The 20,112-nt window shown below is 40.0% G+C and overlaps 1 protein-coding gene across 9 annotated transcripts in view; it reads right to left on the bottom strand.

Moving 5' to 3' along the window:
• Positions 1–20,112, bottom strand: part of NCOA2 (nuclear receptor coactivator 2) — a 190,019-nt gene that overhangs the window by 16,096 nt on the left and 153,811 nt on the right. For all 9 annotated transcript variants that reach the window (XM_055706229.1, XM_055706227.1, XM_055706226.1 and 6 more), the window contains 9 exons: positions 13,648–13,858; positions 10,489–10,698; positions 8,260–8,475; positions 7,492–7,621; positions 5,976–6,141; positions 3,759–4,037; positions 2,843–2,920; positions 2,073–2,310; positions 87–264 (listed from right to left, as the gene is read on the bottom strand). In XM_055706229.1, the coding sequence (XP_055562204.1) occupies positions 87–264; positions 2,073–2,310; positions 2,843–2,920; positions 3,759–4,037; positions 5,976–6,141; positions 7,492–7,621; positions 8,260–8,475; positions 10,489–10,698; positions 13,648–13,858 (1,706 nt within the window). The remainder of the gene's footprint in view (positions 1–86; positions 265–2,072; positions 2,311–2,842; positions 2,921–3,758; positions 4,038–5,975; positions 6,142–7,491; positions 7,622–8,259; positions 8,476–10,488; positions 10,699–13,647; positions 13,859–20,112) is intronic.

Genomic DNA, 20,112 nt, shown 5'->3' with positions numbered 1-20,112 from the left:
TTACATACAACAACCCCATAAATAAGTGCAGACCATAAATGACCCCATTACTCTGTGTGTTCATTTTGGTTTTGTTCTGGATTTACCTGTTTCCAGCCATATTCCCTTGTGCCCACCCATTCATCTCCGTAGAGGACTGATAGGCAGGATTAGCCTGAGACTGCTGAATCATGGGGCTCTGAGTATGAGCCAGTCTTGGGGACATCAGTGGACTCTGAGGAGTGGTGGCCCCTGTGAAGCCTGGATCGGGCTGCTGACTAATACCTGAAGAAGAAAACGAGAAATGTAGCCACTTAAAGTTAAGCTGAGAGCTTATACCTGCTGGTATGTCTTTACACAGTCAATACTTATGTCATCAGGAACCTATAACCTTGACTCTTAATGTGGGATATCTAGATCAAGAGCAAGAAATCATCAACTGATACAATACCTATAACCTTAAAAAAAATATTTGCCTAAGTATGCTGGCTACCTGTGTGTCCTAATCATACAAGTGGCTTCTCCACTCTACAGACCAAAAGAAAAACACTGCTAAGTGATTTCCCCACCCGCCCCCCCCAAAAACCCCCAACAAAAACCCAACAAGCACCCACAAACCAACCCTGCATTCAAAACAACAAAGAAAACATATTGCTTCAAATCCATTTTGGTGAAAGTTATGCACGACCCATTTACTGCATGGCACCACCTTTTAACATTTAGGCAATAATTTTCAATTTCTTCTAAAGTTACTAGAACCTTAGCACCTCTATTTCTGTGTCCCTGCAAAAACACTCAATGCTACTTTGTGCAAGCATTTAATGAAAAATAGAAAAAATATCTGGATACAAAGAAAACCTAATTTAAGCTGTAAAATGTCAATTGCGTGCAGAAATTTTGTTTTAAACCAAGCCACTTCGGTATTGTTCAAGTTCATCACAAACAGCACAACAAAAACAAGCCACCCTTAATGCTGGGGTCAGAATCAGGTGATATGAAATCTATTCTTACATTCACTGTCTGTGTGACTTAGCTTCTCTATACTTCCTCTATATCATAAAATGCGAGTAACATAATGTCGCTTCATTTTCATAAAGCAATTACAAATACATGAAGGGAAAGCATTATTATGATTTAGAAACTGGTGTAAAGAATAACAGATCAGTAAGAGTAGATAGCAAATTTAGAATTGGATGGACATAATTTGTAATATCTGCAGAACTCACACATAAATTATGTAATACAGTAATATATTGTATATAATTGTATATAATATAATAAATTATGTAATACATAATAATGCAATTGTAATATAACTTATACAATACTTATAAATAAATAAGCTGTATAACAATAACTGTATGGAGTAATTGCCCCATGCACCTTCAGAACAAAGTGGTGTGCAGCTTTGTAAAACGTACAAACAAAATGGTATAAATTACTGTATTACACACAGATTTTAAGGACAGGGAAGGGAATGACTTATCTGAAACTAATTTATTATTATTTAAGTTCAATAGTTAGCTGTTAATTTTACATTATTATACATATATAAATTTACATTATAATGTACACATGAATTACCTTTCTTGGGGAAGAATCTGTCTGATATTTAAGCAATATCTCATCAAAATTTAAAAAAATGATGTACAGCTTTGCTTGTAGTCACTTTATGCTGTTTGCCAACATCAATTCACATGTTTTTCTTCATTTGCACTTTATCAGATATATTGGTTTGTTTAGTTCAGTCAAAATTCAGAGTCCATCAAGCCAATATATACACATGTATGTGTTCACGTGTGCATACACACTTTTACCTGCATGTATCTATATATATAAACAAACACACACACTGCGTTTCTGCTATCGCTCAAAAGAATAGCAGCACTTGGAGAATATGTGGTACTAGAGCCAGGAAAATGCAAAGGCACTATGTTGCATCTAAGGACTTCCAAGGGGCCCAAATCTCCATGTTTCCCATCGCTCCCAGGGAGCCAGGAAGAGGGCTGTGGGAGGGGGGCTTGGACCCTGCAGTGGGGGGGACACGGGGGAATAAGGACTGTCAAAATGCACTGAGGGGATGGAATCAGTACCGTAGTTTGGAGGAAATGGAAACTGCTGTGCATTTGCCTGCGGGATCCGTGGATTGCTCATGGTTGCTGGTATGCCACCGGCAGCCACCATGCTGGGGGTCATGCTCAAGCCCTGCCCTCGCATCATCAGTGTCCGCTGCTGCACCTGCTGCTGCTGCTGCTGCATCTGCCGCTGCCGCAGGTGCTGGCTCAGGATCTCCCGCTGCCTCTGCGCCAGCATCTGCGCGTTGATAGGGCCCTGCAGGGGAAACCACCACCACCTATCAATAACCGCTCTTCTAAGGCAACCTGACCAGTTGGAGGAATCTCCGCTAAAGCAATCTGGAAGATTCCAGTTCTTTCTCCCCCCTGCCCCGCCCAATTAACAATAATATAAAATGGGAGACAATAACCCTATTAATACTTCTGCTGGGAAAGACTTCCAACAGTGCAAGAGTCACTAACTGAAATAATACCAGTGTTTAATGTTGCAGCAATTTGTAATTGCAAATAGAGTAGCTCATTAAAAAAATGCATCTATAGGAAATGAGAAGCTTGGTTAAGAATGCAGTTATATCTGTAGTAAACAACCATCCACCCCATGTAAATATGGGAAAGACTCTTAGATGTATAACAGTAAAATACTTCTTATCATACAGACAGTATTATTTGTATTCAAGCTTTAGAACTTATTGATGTATTTACCACACAGCATTACTACTGTATTTAACTGGGGGGAGAAAGAAGAAAACAAAGTAATTTTTTTATTGAAAAAATACTGTTTCTCTCACCTGCGTTGGCACTCCAGGTCTCAAAGACAGATTCATATTGGAGACACTGCTGATCTGATTTATCAGTGGCTGCCGATTCTAAAGAAAAAACAATAAACCAACACCAAAACTCAAAAGTTTTTAGAAGGAAAAGGGAAATTTTATATACAGAGATATATGCATCTACCTTCCAATCAGTTGGTTTGAGGACCTAGTTTTTCATATTCAAGCAGGGACTAGTTTTTCCGCTCAAGTGCTGTTATCATTCACAGAACACACCATATAAATAACAACACAGGCACTAAGCTGTTTACCAAACATGCTCCCTTTACAGTTCCTGTCCTTTTTGAGTTTGGGACTGGACTTGAGGTTTGCTCTGAATTAGACTCTATTGTGATGACTGAAGGCAGAAATGCTCTTTCCTCCTCCACTAGAAAAGCACTGATACCTTATGTACAGTACTATGAACCTATATATTTAAAAAGGAAATAAGAAACAACAATTTAAAAGTGATCTTAAGTAGATCAAAGCCAAGGAAAAAGAGAAAAAAAAAAAAAGCATGAGGTAACACACAAGAATAAAAGCATTTAGATTGCTGGAAGAGTCAAGATATAATAGAAAGAAAAAGACTTGTATAACAAAAAGCACCACTGCAACCACGCTCAGAGAATTAGTGAGACCTCAGCTTAAATACTAGGCACATTCTTGCACAGTATTACGGAAAGATGCAAAAAAAGATCCAAAACGCATGTGCACCATACCGTCTTGGCAAAAATACCATCACTAGGGCTAGCGTTTTTAGTTTAAAAGCGGAATTAGGTTATAATAAAACAGGGTACACACTGAAGACCTGGTCTATCTGGAGTAAGCCGACAGTATGCACCGCCTAGGAGAGGCACCTGCACTGGTGGGGCAGCGGGCAAGGAAGGGGGTGTACCTGCTGTGCCTGCAGCCTGTGCTGCAGCTGGAGCCGCAGCTGGTTGGGCTGGTTCTGCACGATGCCGGTGGGCCTGAGGCCGGCGCGGGGCTGCATGCGCAGGGCTGCGTACCCTGGGCGCTGCCCCATGGGGTGGAAGCTGGGGTCCTGCATGGGCGCGTAGCTGCCCTGTGCCATTTGAGCCTGTGCCGCGTACTGCTGGGAGAACACCGGAGCCTTCTGCTCTATCAGGATGCTGGAATCCTGGCTGGGGAAGGTCTCTGGGTCCACAGCTTGGCTCTGTAGAAATAAGTGAACAACAGAAACAGCTGTTGGGACTTGGCTTTTCACAGGACTATACGAGACGAATACAGCCACCCTGCAAAACCAAGCTTCTAGGATGTGAATGTTTTTAAACAGAAAATCACACAAATTTTCTTCACTTAAATATAAAGCTTAAGAATAGATATAATCGTACTTTCAAGTGTCAAAACATAATCATGGAGACAAATTCCTCTTCTTCCTTTTTCTTTTTTTTAAAACAAAGACCCACAATCTTTGTCCTGTTCTTAACACAGCCATCGTATCACTCTGCTAATGAATAAAAACCAAGATGACAAACGCTATATCAAAACCTGTAAATTAAGTGACGCCAGCATATTTTTCCCACTGATTCAGAAATAAATTCGAAGACATTACAAATGAGTAAGTAGATTTTTATCAGTATCTTTAAACAAAATAATGACTTCAAATAAAGATGCCTGAAACTATTATAGAAGCTAACGTGAACAGAGTGCCTAATTCTTTCAGGGCACTTTCACACAAACTGATTATCCATTAGCATAAAAAAGCTAACACAATTCTAAACTCTACTCTAGATACTCCCCTAATATTTGCTCTAGCTAGAATAATTTTATAGCTTATTCCACATTGACCTTGGAAATCAAGTTAATCTAAATTTCACTGCCTTCATAAAAGAAAGACTTTAAGCTCCTATAAAATGTTTGATGGATAATTTAGAAAACATGTTCTAAAATGTGACAGTTCTCTTACCTGCAAAACTCCTTAACTGTTTCTACTGACATAATTATTAAATAGCAATATGTTTACCACTTAGTTTGAAATAAACCATTATTCATATCTTTTTGTGGTGGTACTCCAAAAGGTATGTAACATTGTATTAAAGTTTCACACTGCAAAATTGAAGTTCACCAATAAATCATATCTCCAGCTCAACACCTCATGGAGTTCTGTGTTGTACCAAATAGGCTTGGAGATAATTTTCTCATATGCAAAGCAGGATTTTATTGGTCCTATTTCATCTCTAAAATGCAGAGCTACTTCAGAAGTTATGCTCAGGATGCTGATGAGTGCTGGGAAATGAAAAGGGTATTCTAGGCTTCTCTAGGGATATTAAATCATCATAGAGACACAACTGCTGGTTTTGGAAATACAATTTTGATGCCAGAAACATCAAGAACTAGCTTTTCCCCAAAATCTTTTCTTTTTACCACATTTTTTTTGCACCATGTAAGACTGAAATGGACAAGAAACAACTGGAAGCCAACAAAAACAACTGGGGGAAAAAAAAACTGCTTAAAAAGAATAGAACAATTTCATGCTCTAAAGTTCAGAAAGCATGTTCAACAATTTAAAAAAATATAGTTTTTAGTGCTTGGGATGAAATCAACTGCTTGAGGTGAAACTGGTCCCTTAACACACATCCTTGAACTAACGGGAAAAACTATGGTCAAAATTGCATGTTTGCTCATCAGAAAGCTTGTTGCCCCCATCACACAAAGGTGTAGATTTTACTCCTCTGCTCCTAGTACTTTAGTACTTCATATTATTTTTTCTTTCTTTCATGTACCCTGTTGCTGACTGTGATCTTATCTTTCTCCCATACGGTTTGTTTCTCTGACCACCAGATAAGTAGAAGCTTGTTAATTTTTTGGGTTTGGTCAGGTTAGTTGCATAAAGCAAAGTGGCTCAGCACAGGTCAGAAGGAGAGCTAGGTGAGGGTGGCAAGGGAGAGGATGGAAGACTAAACCTGGAGCTGAAGGAAGCTTTGCAGGTGACACTGAGCCATTAGATGGGCTTCCACCAAAACACATAACTCCATCTTAACTTGCAAGAAGTATTTTATAACTCTGTTCTTCAACACACATTTTACCTTCACCTTGACAAGATGTCTTTTAAATGCAATACCTACTACAAGCAATGCAAAGTCCAGTATACCTGGCTAACTAGTTCTGGTATTCCCAGAGCCCTGTCGATTTCTTCTAAACCATCAAAATTCCTTAATGCCATGTAAAGCTGATCCAGGAGAGCGCCCTCATCACTTGGTGACTCTGATGAAGGATGATTACACAAGAGATCATCTGGTGAGCTGCCAAACGGTTGCCTGTGAAAACATGAACACAGCATTGGTAAACAGCTGCTGAAAAGCAAGAAATAATATCATAGGATTAGTACTCAAATTGAACTAACTAGTGGAGAGAGAAATCATTTTAATCACTGACAATTTTGTTTAAAATATAGTCACTGAACACAGAACTTAAATAGTTTTTTTACAACCAATTACAACTTTGAATTTCAGATGTTAGATTAAGTATACTGTCACAAGTAGAAGCACTCATTTCCATAGACACTCTTCTTAACTGGTTTTCTATCAGACTAAGAAAGCCAAAGAGGTCACAGAGGGGTCTGAGGATTGTCTGAGCTCGCATAAACCAAACAACTGGAAGAGCTGGCCAGAAGCATGAGGGAGCAGGGAGAAAAGGACATTCCCCCTTTTTGTTTCCAGCAAAACACTGCATCAGCTCAACCCATCTTATGGAACTGCACACTTGGGTACCAGCTTATGCACTTGGTTGTGTGCCTCAGAAGGGTGTCAGCAAGAATTTGGATACTGTCAGGCAGAGTCTGCTGGCTCTACAAATCCTGCTTACGTCACCCCTGAATTTGTATGCAGAGCACACTCACAGTTACAAAGGCAGAATAAAGGTTTATTCCAAACCCAAAGGACAAAACTTACTGCGAAACAAACTAAATCTGAAATAACACCTTATCTGCAGCCAAATGACATATTTTTGATTTGTAGTTCAACACACAAGCCCTACTTCATGCACAATGCTACAAGATGACAACAGAAAATATAAAGAGCAAAGCATTCTGCAAGCAGGGGCAGCCTACTATATGCATATCATGGAAGAATCTCATCCCAGGTAATTACTCAGAGACAACAAAAGCTGTCACACATGGAGGGAGGAAACAGCACTATATGTGAACCCTTTTTACATGTCTGTTTGGAAAAAACAAAGAAACATGTTTGTGTATTTAGTTTCCATAATGAGATATATGGTTGCCATGGAAGTCTAATCTCTATGTCAAAGCTAAGCAGAAGGAAAGAGCTGCATCATCAGGCTATATACCTAAAAAAATAAAGGATGGCAGGCAGGAAAACTACCACCACCATAGCCTTTTTAATCAGATCCTGGAGTGTAAAAAATAAACATAAGGAGATATATATATATAAAAGATACCTTTAAAACACTGAAAAGTATTAATTGATCTCTATAAGAGCATTTATAAGTATTCTGGAATATGCATACATTTCACGAGCATATAATACTACAAGCATTAAACTGATGTACATTTGGTGAATATTTTATGTAGAACTTTGTTTCTATGAGGTGTATAAAATACAAGCCTGTAAAATCTCTCCATGTTTTGGTTTAACGCTAAGACTGACCTGTTCTGATTACTGAAAGTTGCCTGATCTATAGGCAAGATGCTGTCCGGCCATGGTGCAGTCTGATTTGGAGGCGCCTGTTGTTGGCTATACTGAGGTCCTCCTATGTTCATTTCCAATTCCGATGGCCCTAATCAAGGAAAAATAACCACATCAATTTTATGAAGAGAATCTACTTTCATGTTAATTCTTTCCATTCAATTATCTATGTTACAGTAAAAGCAAGCAAAAACATTAAGACTTCAGCAACATTACACTTAAAGGCATCATGATTTTTTGTAAAAATTGCTTTTAAAATTTGAGAAAATAACACGGGTGCTCTGAAAGTGGTTCAAAACTATAAAATAGCAGATATGACATCGTGGATGTAAAAATTAGTAAGATAGGCATAAAAAAAAGACAGTATATAAAGCCAGTATCATAATGCACTTGCTTTAAAAGTGACCAAGAACAATGATGACATTCACAGCATTTCTTCTTGAAAAAATCCCTAGTCTTTAATGAACAAGAGCAACTTCATATCCTCTTTCTTTGGCCACACCACTGTGGAGCTACAGAGTAGCAGGAATTGTTGTCAATACACATGTTAAAAATTAGTGGTTTACACCTTTTCCTTCCCACTTCCATGGGAAACTTTCACTGTGGAATACAGTTCTCATCCCATCTATAACTGAAGTAAGTCTCTTTGTTTCATTTTTTGGGTTTTTTTCTGCTTCATCTTTGACAGTCCAGCATATAAGGAACAACCCCACACATGCCCTGACTTACCCATATTCATGACCTGAGATGGAAGCATCTGCCTTGGGCCAGGCTGGTTGCTGGGTCTCAAGGGGATGCTGGCCGTGGGGTTGCGGATCATGCCTGCTTGCACCGGCCTGTTCATGGCACTAGCTGTGGGCGCGCAGGTCACCCTCACCGCAGGAGCCTGGCTGCCCCAATCTCCAGATGTCATGGCAGGCCGAGAGGCATTGCCACCGATCATTCCTGCACAAAAGCCAAACAGACTTAGGTGCCAGCACAGGATTCAGAACAGCTTTAGCATCACCCCTGACTGATAAGCTGCATCTTTAGCGATGAAAATGCAGTAGTTTCACTCAAAGCACATTGTACCACAACTGCCCATCTAGATGTGCAAAGCTAAAGAATGATGCCTTACACTGCTTAGTCAAGGGACTGGAGATTATTACACATTTTACAAGAGGAAGATCCTTTTATCATTTCCGAAATGCTGTTCAGAGTAAGTGCTCCCACATGTAGTCTGCAACAGGTGCTGAGGGCGTGTGGATAGCCCTAACTTCCTTCCTCAGGAAATGAATCACGTTTGCTGATGTGCGTGTTAGTGCTTTACTTTCCAAGTGCAAAGTGAGAATGAGTTGAGTAACAACGTGTTATCACTACACACGTTTACAAATTAGAAGGATTGAATTTAAATTCACATTCTGCAAACATCTTTTGGCAAGTCCTTTCATTCAGAACCTAGAGCCTTCTTAGCTTCAAGGCTCACCCAAATAATCTTGAACTAATATACGGTGCAGGGAAATTACTCACAGGAACTTTCCGATAGATGAAGTTCATTACCGTTATTCTAGGGGAAGTCCTCCTACATCTACTGTAAACAGCTGATACAGTTTATTTACACTTGGAATATATAGAGTACTACACTCTGACAGTAGACAAAAACCCCCAACCAAACCCCAACACAAAAACCCCCAAATCCAAAGACGTGCATTCACAGCATTTATACATTTCAGTTTTACACAGTCAAGACAGCGGCTAAAACACTGATTTCAGACTGGATTACTGGTCTCTCCAGCTGCATTTTGCAACATCCTCAAACGAATACTAAAAGCCACACGAATAATTATTACTCATCAGTTCAATTATTTGGTGATATACAGGCAAGAAGAAAAACCCTCTGAAAAGGGTCATTGATTCAGCTGCTGTACAAAATTTACTTCAGTGTCACATCCTCAGGTTTGTTCTATTTTTGTACATATTCTATCAGCCGAAATATGTGGTGTGCTAGAGCAAATGGCAGGAACACAGATAATACTCTCTAACTTGTATACATAAGATGAATAACATCCTCTAATACGTATACAAAACATGAAAGTAATAGGACACTTGAAAGACTACAAGTTGACCTCTAAACTGCTTAAATAGGATATTTTGGTGTCTGGCAGCATGCCTTTTTTAATACTGATGCAAACTAAATATAAAACTTTGTCAGTGAATAGCCAGCTGAAAGGACTTAGAGTATCCATTTATTTACTCAGAGTTCTTAGTGCCAGTTGCACACTTGGACAGTCTAAGACTATGTCCTAGTTGAAATAAGTCAATCAACCAGACTTTTCTTGAGGAATCCCCTATGGTATCTTGGCACAATATTAGGGCAACATGAAGAAATCAATGCATCACAGATCAGGCATAATCCATGACAAGTGGTAATACCACTCCAACGTCTGATGGTTCCCAAGAAGTTTATGTTTCAGAAAAAGATGAAAATATTAGCATTTATTTAATACAAAATCAAAACTAAGGCTAATAAATAAAGGATAACTGAGGGCAAAACCAAGGTCTGTAGAGGAATGCATCGTAAGGGCAACAGTGTAGCCCACAATTTTGTTTTGAAAGAACTACCTCTACAGACAAGTGGTTCATTTGTTTGCTTTTTTGAGGCAGAAAGACTGGATTTTTAGCCATCTAAGCCTCAGCTGGATTTGGATGTGAACAGTCTCTAATTACCAATACACTGTGTTCATCTAGAAGTTTTCAGGTAGGTGAAAAGCAGTGAATAAAGATCAGGACTAAAAACATGCAGAAACAGAAATTCAAACTAAATATACCAATACGTAACAGCCCATGAAACATGATTTTTTTTCCAGACTTTTTGGAAAGTGCTTATAATAAACTGCACTTGTAATAATCCCAGCATTATGTTACACATACTATAGTCTGTTACTGAAGTATATTTTAAAAAATGGAAAGTCATCTTACCTGTGCTACTGTTGCCTAAAGTTCCTTGACTTCCGATCATCCCTTCATTCCTGCCCATCAGTCCTGGCTGAGGTATCACTGAATAGGGGCTACTCGTTCTTATGGGTGGGAAAGTTCCTGCACCTGTTGGGTTCTGCAGTGTGATGTCAAGTGGTAAATTCTGGTTTGGTAGTAACCTGCCCAGTTGCCCTGCTCGTGGGTTATTAAAAGCTAGACAGGAGGAGCAAAGAAAAAAGCAAAGTTACAAGAATGGAAACTTTACTTGTTAAAAAAAACCCAACAATAAACAACCCAAACACACTTTAAGCTCTTGGGCTGAGCTATTTAATGCTGCATAAATTACCACTCCATGTCTGTCTGAGAAACATCCCTTCTTGACATTTTTATGTAAATTTCAAAATGGAACATTCTGACACTAAAACAGATATGACGTATATTTTTAAAACTTTAAATGATGCAATTTAACTGACAGAAGAGCCACTACAGCAAAATATACCACTATGTGATGTGCCTACTACTGCAAATTAATCATATACCTAGTAGGACTTTAATTGCATGCAGATGTCATCCTGAGGCAGACTGTTAGGAATTATCTCAGTTTTGAAAGTTTTCCAGCATAAGCTAAGCTCCTGAAGAAGTCACCAAAATTAAGGACAGACTGAGCCTATATTAGATCCTGTAGCCCCATTTCTACATCTCCCTCTTAAATTCTTTGTTACATTTTTTGTCATTATTAAAAATAAATACTTCCATGATTCAGCAACAATAAATAAGTGGTCCAGAATTAGAGCCGTGCCACCATAATGTTCTGGTAAACAGAACCATGCTTGATAGTGACTGTCACCTTTATAGAACTGTTTTCTTCTTTTGAGGTGTTTTGTACTCTTAAAAAATCAGCCTGTGCAAAGAAAATTGCAGACTCAAGTCTCTAAGTGAGCTTCATATCATGACTGGCAAGCATCTGGCTCAGCTGGTCTTTAGGCTATGTTCCAATGCACGAAAGCTTCCCCTTATGTGCACAACTAGTACTCCAACACAAATCAAACACCCACCTTGTGCCTATGATTCCATTTCCAATCACACCAACAGAGTACATACAAATAAATTAACCATTTTTGTGAAATTATTATTTACAATACATCCTGATAGCTTCCCCAGGACAGTCTCTGATATGATGGCTTCCTTAAAGCAACTTCTGCATTTTTATATTCACCACATTACAAAGAAGTTAGATAACTTCTTACTTTAGATCAAGGTAGTGATACTTTGAATTTGAGAACTTAGGTCTATTAAGATTGGTTAAAAGTATGGAAACATCTTATTACAAAAGTCTCTGTCTTCTCCTCTACTTTTATAAAACCAGACTACAGGAACTCATTGTATTTATTTATTTTTTAATATAAATTCTTTGCTAGGTGAATTTGCTTATATGCGTGTACAGGAATTAGATCACATCACATACACCTAATTCCTAACCATGTGATCAAAATTTTATCATGACTGTCTGTTCAACCAAGCAAACAAAACTCACTTATAAGGCAAAAATGATCTTCCTAAGCTTAGGGGCATCATAAAGTCTAAGGACTGAACCAAAACTGAACTACAGCTTCATATTCTACTCTTGGTCAGGACGGGACTGAAGGAGGCTCCCTGTCCCCCATGCAACAAACTCCAGCAATCTGATGAATCTGGCAGCTTTCAAGTCTTGTGAAGTATTTTAAGTATTTTCATGTAAAACCTGTAAAATTAAAGCTGGCTATTTCTCCAGAAAAAAAAATTTAAATCCCAAACCTCTTCTGGAATTGTATATGATTTTACATTCATTCTACACTGGTTTTCTGTGAGCGTATTAAAAGCCACTCACTATTTCTGTGCACCCGTTTTCTGTATGCTCTTCAACTGAAAACAAGGCAGAAGTTCCCTAGGGGAGTAGGGCACAGACACAAGACTGAGCTGGGGGAAAAAGTTTTAGGGTTTTATTTTACATGGGAAACAGGATGTGCTTTTACAGAACTGCTGCTAATCACCAAGACACTCTCATTTACAATCATACTGTTACTGTTCTGCCAGTAGCTTTGCAAACAGATTTAAAGCTAGGTTAACTCTGGAAAGCCAAAAGGCTACAGTGGAAGGAACCAGCAGACCCTACTTCAGAAAGAATACGCTGAAGATTTCAGATGCACAGAGATTTCCTTCTGACTTGTGTGCTGCTGCTGTTAGTATCCCCATACTTACAAAACCAAGTACATGAAATCCAAGCATCCTTCTCTGAGCAACATTGACAACAAATTATAATTTAAGCATCTGTGGTAGGTTTAATATGAATATACACATTCATTATTAATAGCAATATTAATGTTTATGTAAAAATTTCCAAGTAATAATTTGATTTCATTTGAAAGTGGCATGGTGTGATTTTAATATCATCAGAACGGCTTAAAAATATTATCTAAGCCCTACGTTTTATAAAAAAAGCACCAGTGTACATTTAAAGATAGATGCTGCCACCCTAGCCAACAGGAGAAAGAAATGAAGCAGTGGCTTTTTATGCTATTTTCTTCAACATTCATAGCTGATAAGACTCCTGTCTGGCCCGCTTTCCATTACTCTATGGTGGTAGACCAACATTTCATACTGATTTGTAAGTTAATTAATAAAGTTAAGGAACACTGTCGGCTGGAAGTGACTCAATTAAAAGCCGCAATTTGAAATTAAACTTGGGCATTCCTCTTAATCATACGTCTTTCTATTAATCTTGTGGTTTTAGAGGAAGACTCCCCTTCACACTAAGAAAAGCCTCTCTTGTCCCTTTCGCTGGAAGAGCTGCTGGAAAGCAGCAATCTGCACCACACCGAAATGCACGTGCTCTCCGTGCCAAAGCCCTCGCAACTGCAGCATCACCTATAACCGCAGCAGGAGTGGTTTCATTTATTATAAAACTCCTCCCAGGGCACGGACTTCCAAGGGTGCTGTGTGATTAAGCCAGAACCTCCACGTGTGTTTCGAGACGGGACGACCGCAGATGGCGCTATGTCATCATGCAAGACCAGACCGGGACACGGAGCTGCCCAGCTCCTGCCCGGCCGACCCAGGGGCACCATGACCGCTGCTCTGGGAGTTCTCGAGCTGGGCATACACGCGTGCGGAAGGTGGACTCACTGCTCTGTGAAATCCTCATTGCTGGTTTCTGGGTGGCCACAGCCGCACCGGGGCTGCTGTCACTGGTGAGCTGCATGAGGTCATTGATGATGGCTTGCTTGTCGACGGAGCCTGCTGGCGCGCCTGGGCGGCTATCTGGGAAAAGCTGCGGTAACTGGCTGTTCTGCAGGTCATCCAGAATCTCCTCCAAGTTATCCAATTCACTGCCTGGCTGCAATTAGAAAGAAAACACACAAACCCACAGTACACGTCGCTGCTCCCCTGCAGCTGGCGCATATCCTGCTCGTGCCAAGCCAGGCAGCCGGCAAGCATTGCAGCAACACCGCTTCGGATGCTTCCTGCAAGAAGCCCGATGTGGAGGAAGCTCACAAAGTTGTCAAAAGGGGAGTGTGCAGGTTCCCAGGGTTCATCTGCCTTGCATTTGGAGAGCCTGGTGTAGCACTGGCACCCCTTCAAAACCCCGGCGTTGGGACATACAGATCCACGTGATCCATACCTTGGGCAAAGGGGAGATTCTCCCTGTGCACTCTGTGATCGGTGCAGACAGCAGAGATGATTTGGCAGGGGAAGAGATCCAACAGTGATGAAGAAGGGGTTTATGTAGGTATAACCAATATTCCTTTCAGCACAGTCATATTTCTAGTCTCTTTATGACTTGATTAAAAGCATACGATGGAAAAGTTGCTTCATGGCTAAAACAATTCCCCATACGCATTTTCTTTGTTAAATCCAAAACCTTAACACTGAATAACTCTATATAACTTTATATATAAAGTTAACTGGCAAGAAATATACATTTCAATGAAGTTCTATAAATTAAAACCTGTCAACTAGTTACTAGACGTAGGAATTTATCTTGCTCACAGCTTCCCAAATAATTGAAAATAACTTCTCTATAGTAAGACCAAAAAAAAAAAAAGAAAAAAGAAAAAAAGAAAAAGAGAAATCTAGTTACGTTCAATTCAGTAGAAAATCATCATCAAATAAAGATGGGAAAAGAATTAAGTTCATCCTAGACTAACATAAATACTGACCTGCACGTTTTTCTTAAAAATGCTGATTTTCACAAGTTTTGGTTTTTTTTTTTTTTTTTTTGGTCAGTTTCTCTGTCTATAAACCCTCGAATTAAAATCTTTCTGACTGAAATTTGGAAATTACTACAAGTATATTCTCCAATCCTAAACCTTTGAACAGGGTAGAGCTAAAAGAGTTTTAGGGTTGTAATTACCAACAGGGAGTCAAGTCTCAGTTACCACCAAGGTACACAGGAAACATTTCATGACAGTATTATAACAGAAACCTACTCAAAATCAGTGCCTTCATTAGGAAATGTTTGATGACAGAAGAGAGGCAGAGTGAGCAGCCAGCCATGAAGGATGGGGAACTCAGAAATAACACCACAAACATACACACAACTGAAATACAATTCTTCCTGGGGTTTTTTTTTGCCCTACTGCCACATCATCAACTTGTTACTTATTGAGATAAACCTTATGCCGCAGATCACAGGATAATGTAGAAATAGCTGAGATGGCTTTGAACTACCTCCCGTGGCTCATAGCCTAGCTAGGAAGCACTGCACATTAGTCTGTACTGAATTCCTGTTGCCACAGCTAACCTGCTCCTGGGAAGCCCAGTTATTTTATTCTAAGGTAGCTAAGATGCCTCAAGATTACATCTCTCCATGCCTTTTCTGGGTGACTGACTCCAGATAAACATGGTATTACTCTTTACTCCTTCCACATCATCTCCTAGTCTTACAGATCGGAATATATGGTGCAAAAGAGGAAGAAGTTTACTCTGTAAAAGGCAGCATGTGGGTGATATAGAGGCTGGTGTTACTGGCAAAATGGTATGAAATCACAGAATCAGAGGACTAGAAGAAATATAAAGCCTTAAGGCAAAATCAGTGTATGCCATTCCCTACAGAAGTTCATATAGCCGCTTGTTAAAGACATCCAGTGACAGAAAATCCACAGCTTCCCCGGGGAACTGGTTTCAGCACTCTGCCGTCCTTACAATTTGAGTTTCTCTCCTCAGTGTCAATGCAAAATCTCCCTCACTGAAATTTAGGCCCTTCCTTCCTGTTGAATGTTGAACTTGGAGAACAAATTGTTCCTCTTTCTTTTTCTAACCTTTTTTGTGTTTGAAAACATGTGCCTTTTTGGGTTTTAAGCTGAAGTTAATATACAACCTCAACTTCTTGAATTTTCTTCACCATATAAACCGTTTTCTCATTACTCTTATTAGACCTCTCATTACTCTTGCTGCTCCTGTGGACCATCTTCAGTTGATCCACACTTTCGCTGAAGTGCCATGTCCAGAACAGGACTTAAGATGAAGCCTTACAACTGCTAAGTAAAGCAGAATATTTACTCTACACATAGTATACTCCAATGACATATTCCAGAAAAGCCTGTGATTTTTTTAATTACATGACATTATACTCGCTCATCTTGTGCTCACTATGATCCCTAGACACAGCTCTGAAAATGTCCTCTCTAGCCAGTTATTCCCTCCTCTTTTTTTTTTTTTTTTTTTTTAAATCTGTGACATTATTTCAGACTAATTAAAATAAATAGCATAAATTGTTCATCCTGAATGTTCTCCTAAGATTTGCGCTCCGTATCTCCTGGCTGCAGCTGAATTTGAATTCTGTCCTCCAGTGTATTTACAGACATTCAAGTATCACACACAGCTTTACCGAGCATACACTCTGTTCTCCCATCGGGTCATTTAGGTTAACTAAACCACCGAGCAGCTCTAGAAGCTGCACCAGCTCCTGCAGCATCTCCATTTGACAGTGAATCCTTCAACAACTACTTTGTGTGTAAGGATTTCCAAACAGCTTCCTACCCACTCACAGCAGTTTCATCTTGACCATGCATGTCTAATCTGCTTATGAGAATGCCATGTGCAAGAGGGCCAGAGAGCCTTACTCAAACCAAGACACATGGCATATGCTGCTTCTCTAACGCCAAAATGCCTGCTACCCTCTGCTGAAGGAGAACAGGTTGGTCCGACATAACTTGCTCTTGACAAATCCCCCTGCTGACTTGCTGCCTTCCACGCATTTACAAGCAGCTGGCTGGGCACAGCACACCAACAGAAGAGGCAGAGCCCGGACAAATCAAATGTGACTATAAGAAGCCTAAATCATTGTGCGGACAGGTGATAAGCAGATTCAAAAAGGCGCTCCGAGAGACAGTGGCAAGCGATGTTTATGGGAGCTGCACTTTAAGCACTGGGAGTTCTGGAACAAGAACACAGCAAGAGCCAGTAGGAGACTGATGTAGAGTATCATAAATTATAGAAGTATAATTCAGTAGTCTTTGGGGGAATTAAGACATACAGCCTTCATTAAACATATTTGAGAAAACAGTGAAGGGATGTTTAATATGTTGCAGGGTTGGTTTTTTTTGGTTTTGTGCCAGGACTTTATGTCTTTTTTTCTGCCCTTGCTGCCGCTGCTCCGCTTCCCCCCCCCCCCCCCCCCCCCAGCTTAATATTCTAGCTCCTACAATTCTTTGTTGAAACATTACATGTAAAAAAACCCACCCCAACAACTCCAAAACAAAGTCAGAGAAGACCATATTGATCCAAATGTGTCAGAAAACTGCACTCCCTAACATGCTTTTAATTCCTCTCAGGAAGTGGCAAAGAAAGGCCAAATACAACAGATTATTATAACAACACAAACATATAACCTTCCCTTTTTTAGCTTAACATTATCATTATCAAATATTTCATCCTTATTTTTTGATGAGGGTTTTCAACTGCTGCAAAAACTCCAAGACAGATTTAGAATTAACACCAAGCTATGATGTTAGCCTAAGCCTTTCCAGACTCACCCTCAAAAGGCACCTTATGCACAGAAACTAGCATTAAAATATTTACGTGGTTAGTTTAATGGGATTTTTCTTTTATTTATATTCTGTATTTATTTTGTCAATGGTCTAAATTGTACTTTATGTAAACAGAAGGCACACCCTAACCTCCCTGTGAAATAATTATTTGTCAGGAATTAAAAAGTAGTATGCCTGATAAAGTGCCAAGCATCACAGGAAAGCTCTCTTGCACATATTTTCACTATCTCTAAGCAAAGCAGTTACAACAATCTCCGTAGAACTTGGACACTAAGTGCCAGAAAACTTAAGACAAATCATGCTTAGAAATAGTTTTGCATGTAAGAAGCATCTACTTTCAAAGTACTTATCACTGTCATGTAGAGAAAGTCAGATTACAGTGTTAATTGTTTACAGAATTTTTTCAGCTCTACTGAAAGGCAGTTATATACCTCAACATGAAGTTTGGTTTATAAAAGATGCTATGTCCAAAGTCTAACTTCCAGGGATTGCGAAGGATTAGATAAATTCCTAAACTCTCTGGAGATCTCTTTTCCACCACGGGCAATGTTCATGGCTTGCACTGAGACCCTATGATTCCAAACTTCATACGTGTATACATTTCCTTTACAACCACATATGTATGACAGAGGCACCTGGGACTTTTTCCTTACAACAGGGTGTCTTCTGGTGAGGACACAACTTGAAACTATACTTGCCTTATATAAACCCCAAGTTAGCTCATTAGCTACCTCTGTAGCACGGGCTGAGCATCTGACCATAAAAGGTAAATAAAAACAAATCCCTGCTCCAAACTGGCAATAAATTAAAGGATTCTAAAAAGGAGGAAAGGATTATAAAAAGAAGGAAAAAGTAAATCAGAACTGGAATCAATAGTCTTTTTCCTTCTCCCTGGTAACTGCAATAAACATACAATTGGCTAGAAATTATATTATCAGGCTAATTATTACCAGGCTAATCTACCACTAATGTTTGAAAACAGACCTCTAACTGAAAGATATTCAGAAAATGGAATCCCCATTCTAAGGTTTTGATAGAATTTCAAGATGAAACCAATGTTCTTCATGAATTTAATGGACTCTGGACGTGAAGAAATAGGTTTGGGGAGGATGAGTGGCATGTGTACAGAAAATGTGTTAGTACTGTGAAGATACTGCTTTCGACATAAAGCAAGAGGACAACAGAGTTGATAAAAGTGTGTGAGGAACATCAGAACAGTTTCTGACTTTTAGGACAAAAAGTTATATGCTTAATTTGATTTCTGGACCAGCACTGGTGGAGGCTGTGGCATTGCAAATCCCCATCCGACAAACAGGCTGTCTATGTTGTCTAGTGGCAAAAAAAGAGGAGAGTACACTGACAGAGATAAGGATTCTATTCCACACTATGCCAAGTGCTTTCTCTGAGAATAAGCTACTTCAAATTTCTACTTCTTGGTTTCTTCATCTGTAATATTAATATAATAATACACACACAATTTTACAGAAGAGTTTTGCAGTGCAAAACAACATGGCTAAACAAAACCTGACATTGCTCAGCGCATGACGTTCCTCTGACGTCCCCGTGCACTTTCACTCTCCTTCCCCCAAGCTCTTAGCCAGTCTTTGTCAGATAGTGGTCAGATCTGCTGACCACTACACAGGCTGCTCCTGACCAGCCCCGCGTGCTGGCTGCGGCCACAAGCACGATGAGAGGTTTTTCGAGGGACAGCACAAGCAGCGGTGCACAGGGAAGGAAGGTGCAGGATGGAGTCCCACCACGCAGCCCCACAGTAGCCAGTGGACCATCAGGGAGAGCGGGAGAAGGAAGGCTTACTGCTGAGAGACACCCTATAAACCAGTTCTGTAGTGAATCAGGACTCATGTTTCCACTGCCTTCCCGTTTTAATAGTGGAGAACGGTATGAGCACTCATGGTGCTTGACAGCAGTCCTACTTCTGTTGGTGCTGTAGGAAAAGCTGTGCTGAGCCTCCCCAGCAGGTCTGTTTCATCCTCTCCCCCACAGCTGCTTTAACTGGAATAGCCATCAGCCTAATAGAGCTCGAAAACCATCATCCCACCAAGGAAGGGAAAAAGGTACGGTGGTGCTGGAAATATTCTCTGCCATTTGAGAAAGGCTTCCTGTCAGTTGCTGCTCTCTGCAGAAGTGTATGTTTAAACACACTACCTAGAATACTGCTATTTTTAGTACAGTGGTGCACTTCAAAGCATTTCCTGCTCAGAAAGTCACACCAAAAGTAAAAGGAGAAAACATAATGGCTCCGCCGCCTCCCAGCACCCTGATCCCCCTTGCAGAGGCCATCCCACTGCCGCTCCGCTGCAGTTTCCAGAGAAACTGCACACTCCAGTGACTAATTACTTAAAAATACAACATTCCTTGGGGAGGAGAAGTTTTAAATAAACCTGCAAAATAGGTAACACAAGCACACGGCTAATTTTTACGTACGGGAGGAAGAAGGGTGGGGGGGAAGGACGCAGGAGGGTGGAAGAATTTAGCACAAGAATCTGTGTTCTAGTCTTGTACTAAATAGTTCCAGCTTTGATCTAAATTTAGGCAATGAGCACTTCCTGTGGGAGACCATCTTCCAAAGCTGAAGAGT

The sequence above is a fragment of the Falco cherrug genome, chromosome 3, assembly GCF_023634085.1.
Source record: "Falco cherrug isolate bFalChe1 chromosome 3, bFalChe1.pri, whole genome shotgun sequence".
NCBI lineage: Eukaryota > Metazoa > Chordata > Aves > Falconiformes > Falconidae > Falco > Falco cherrug.
Note: the sequence above shows the minus strand (reverse complement) of the source record. Positions and strands in the feature narration are given on the sequence as shown.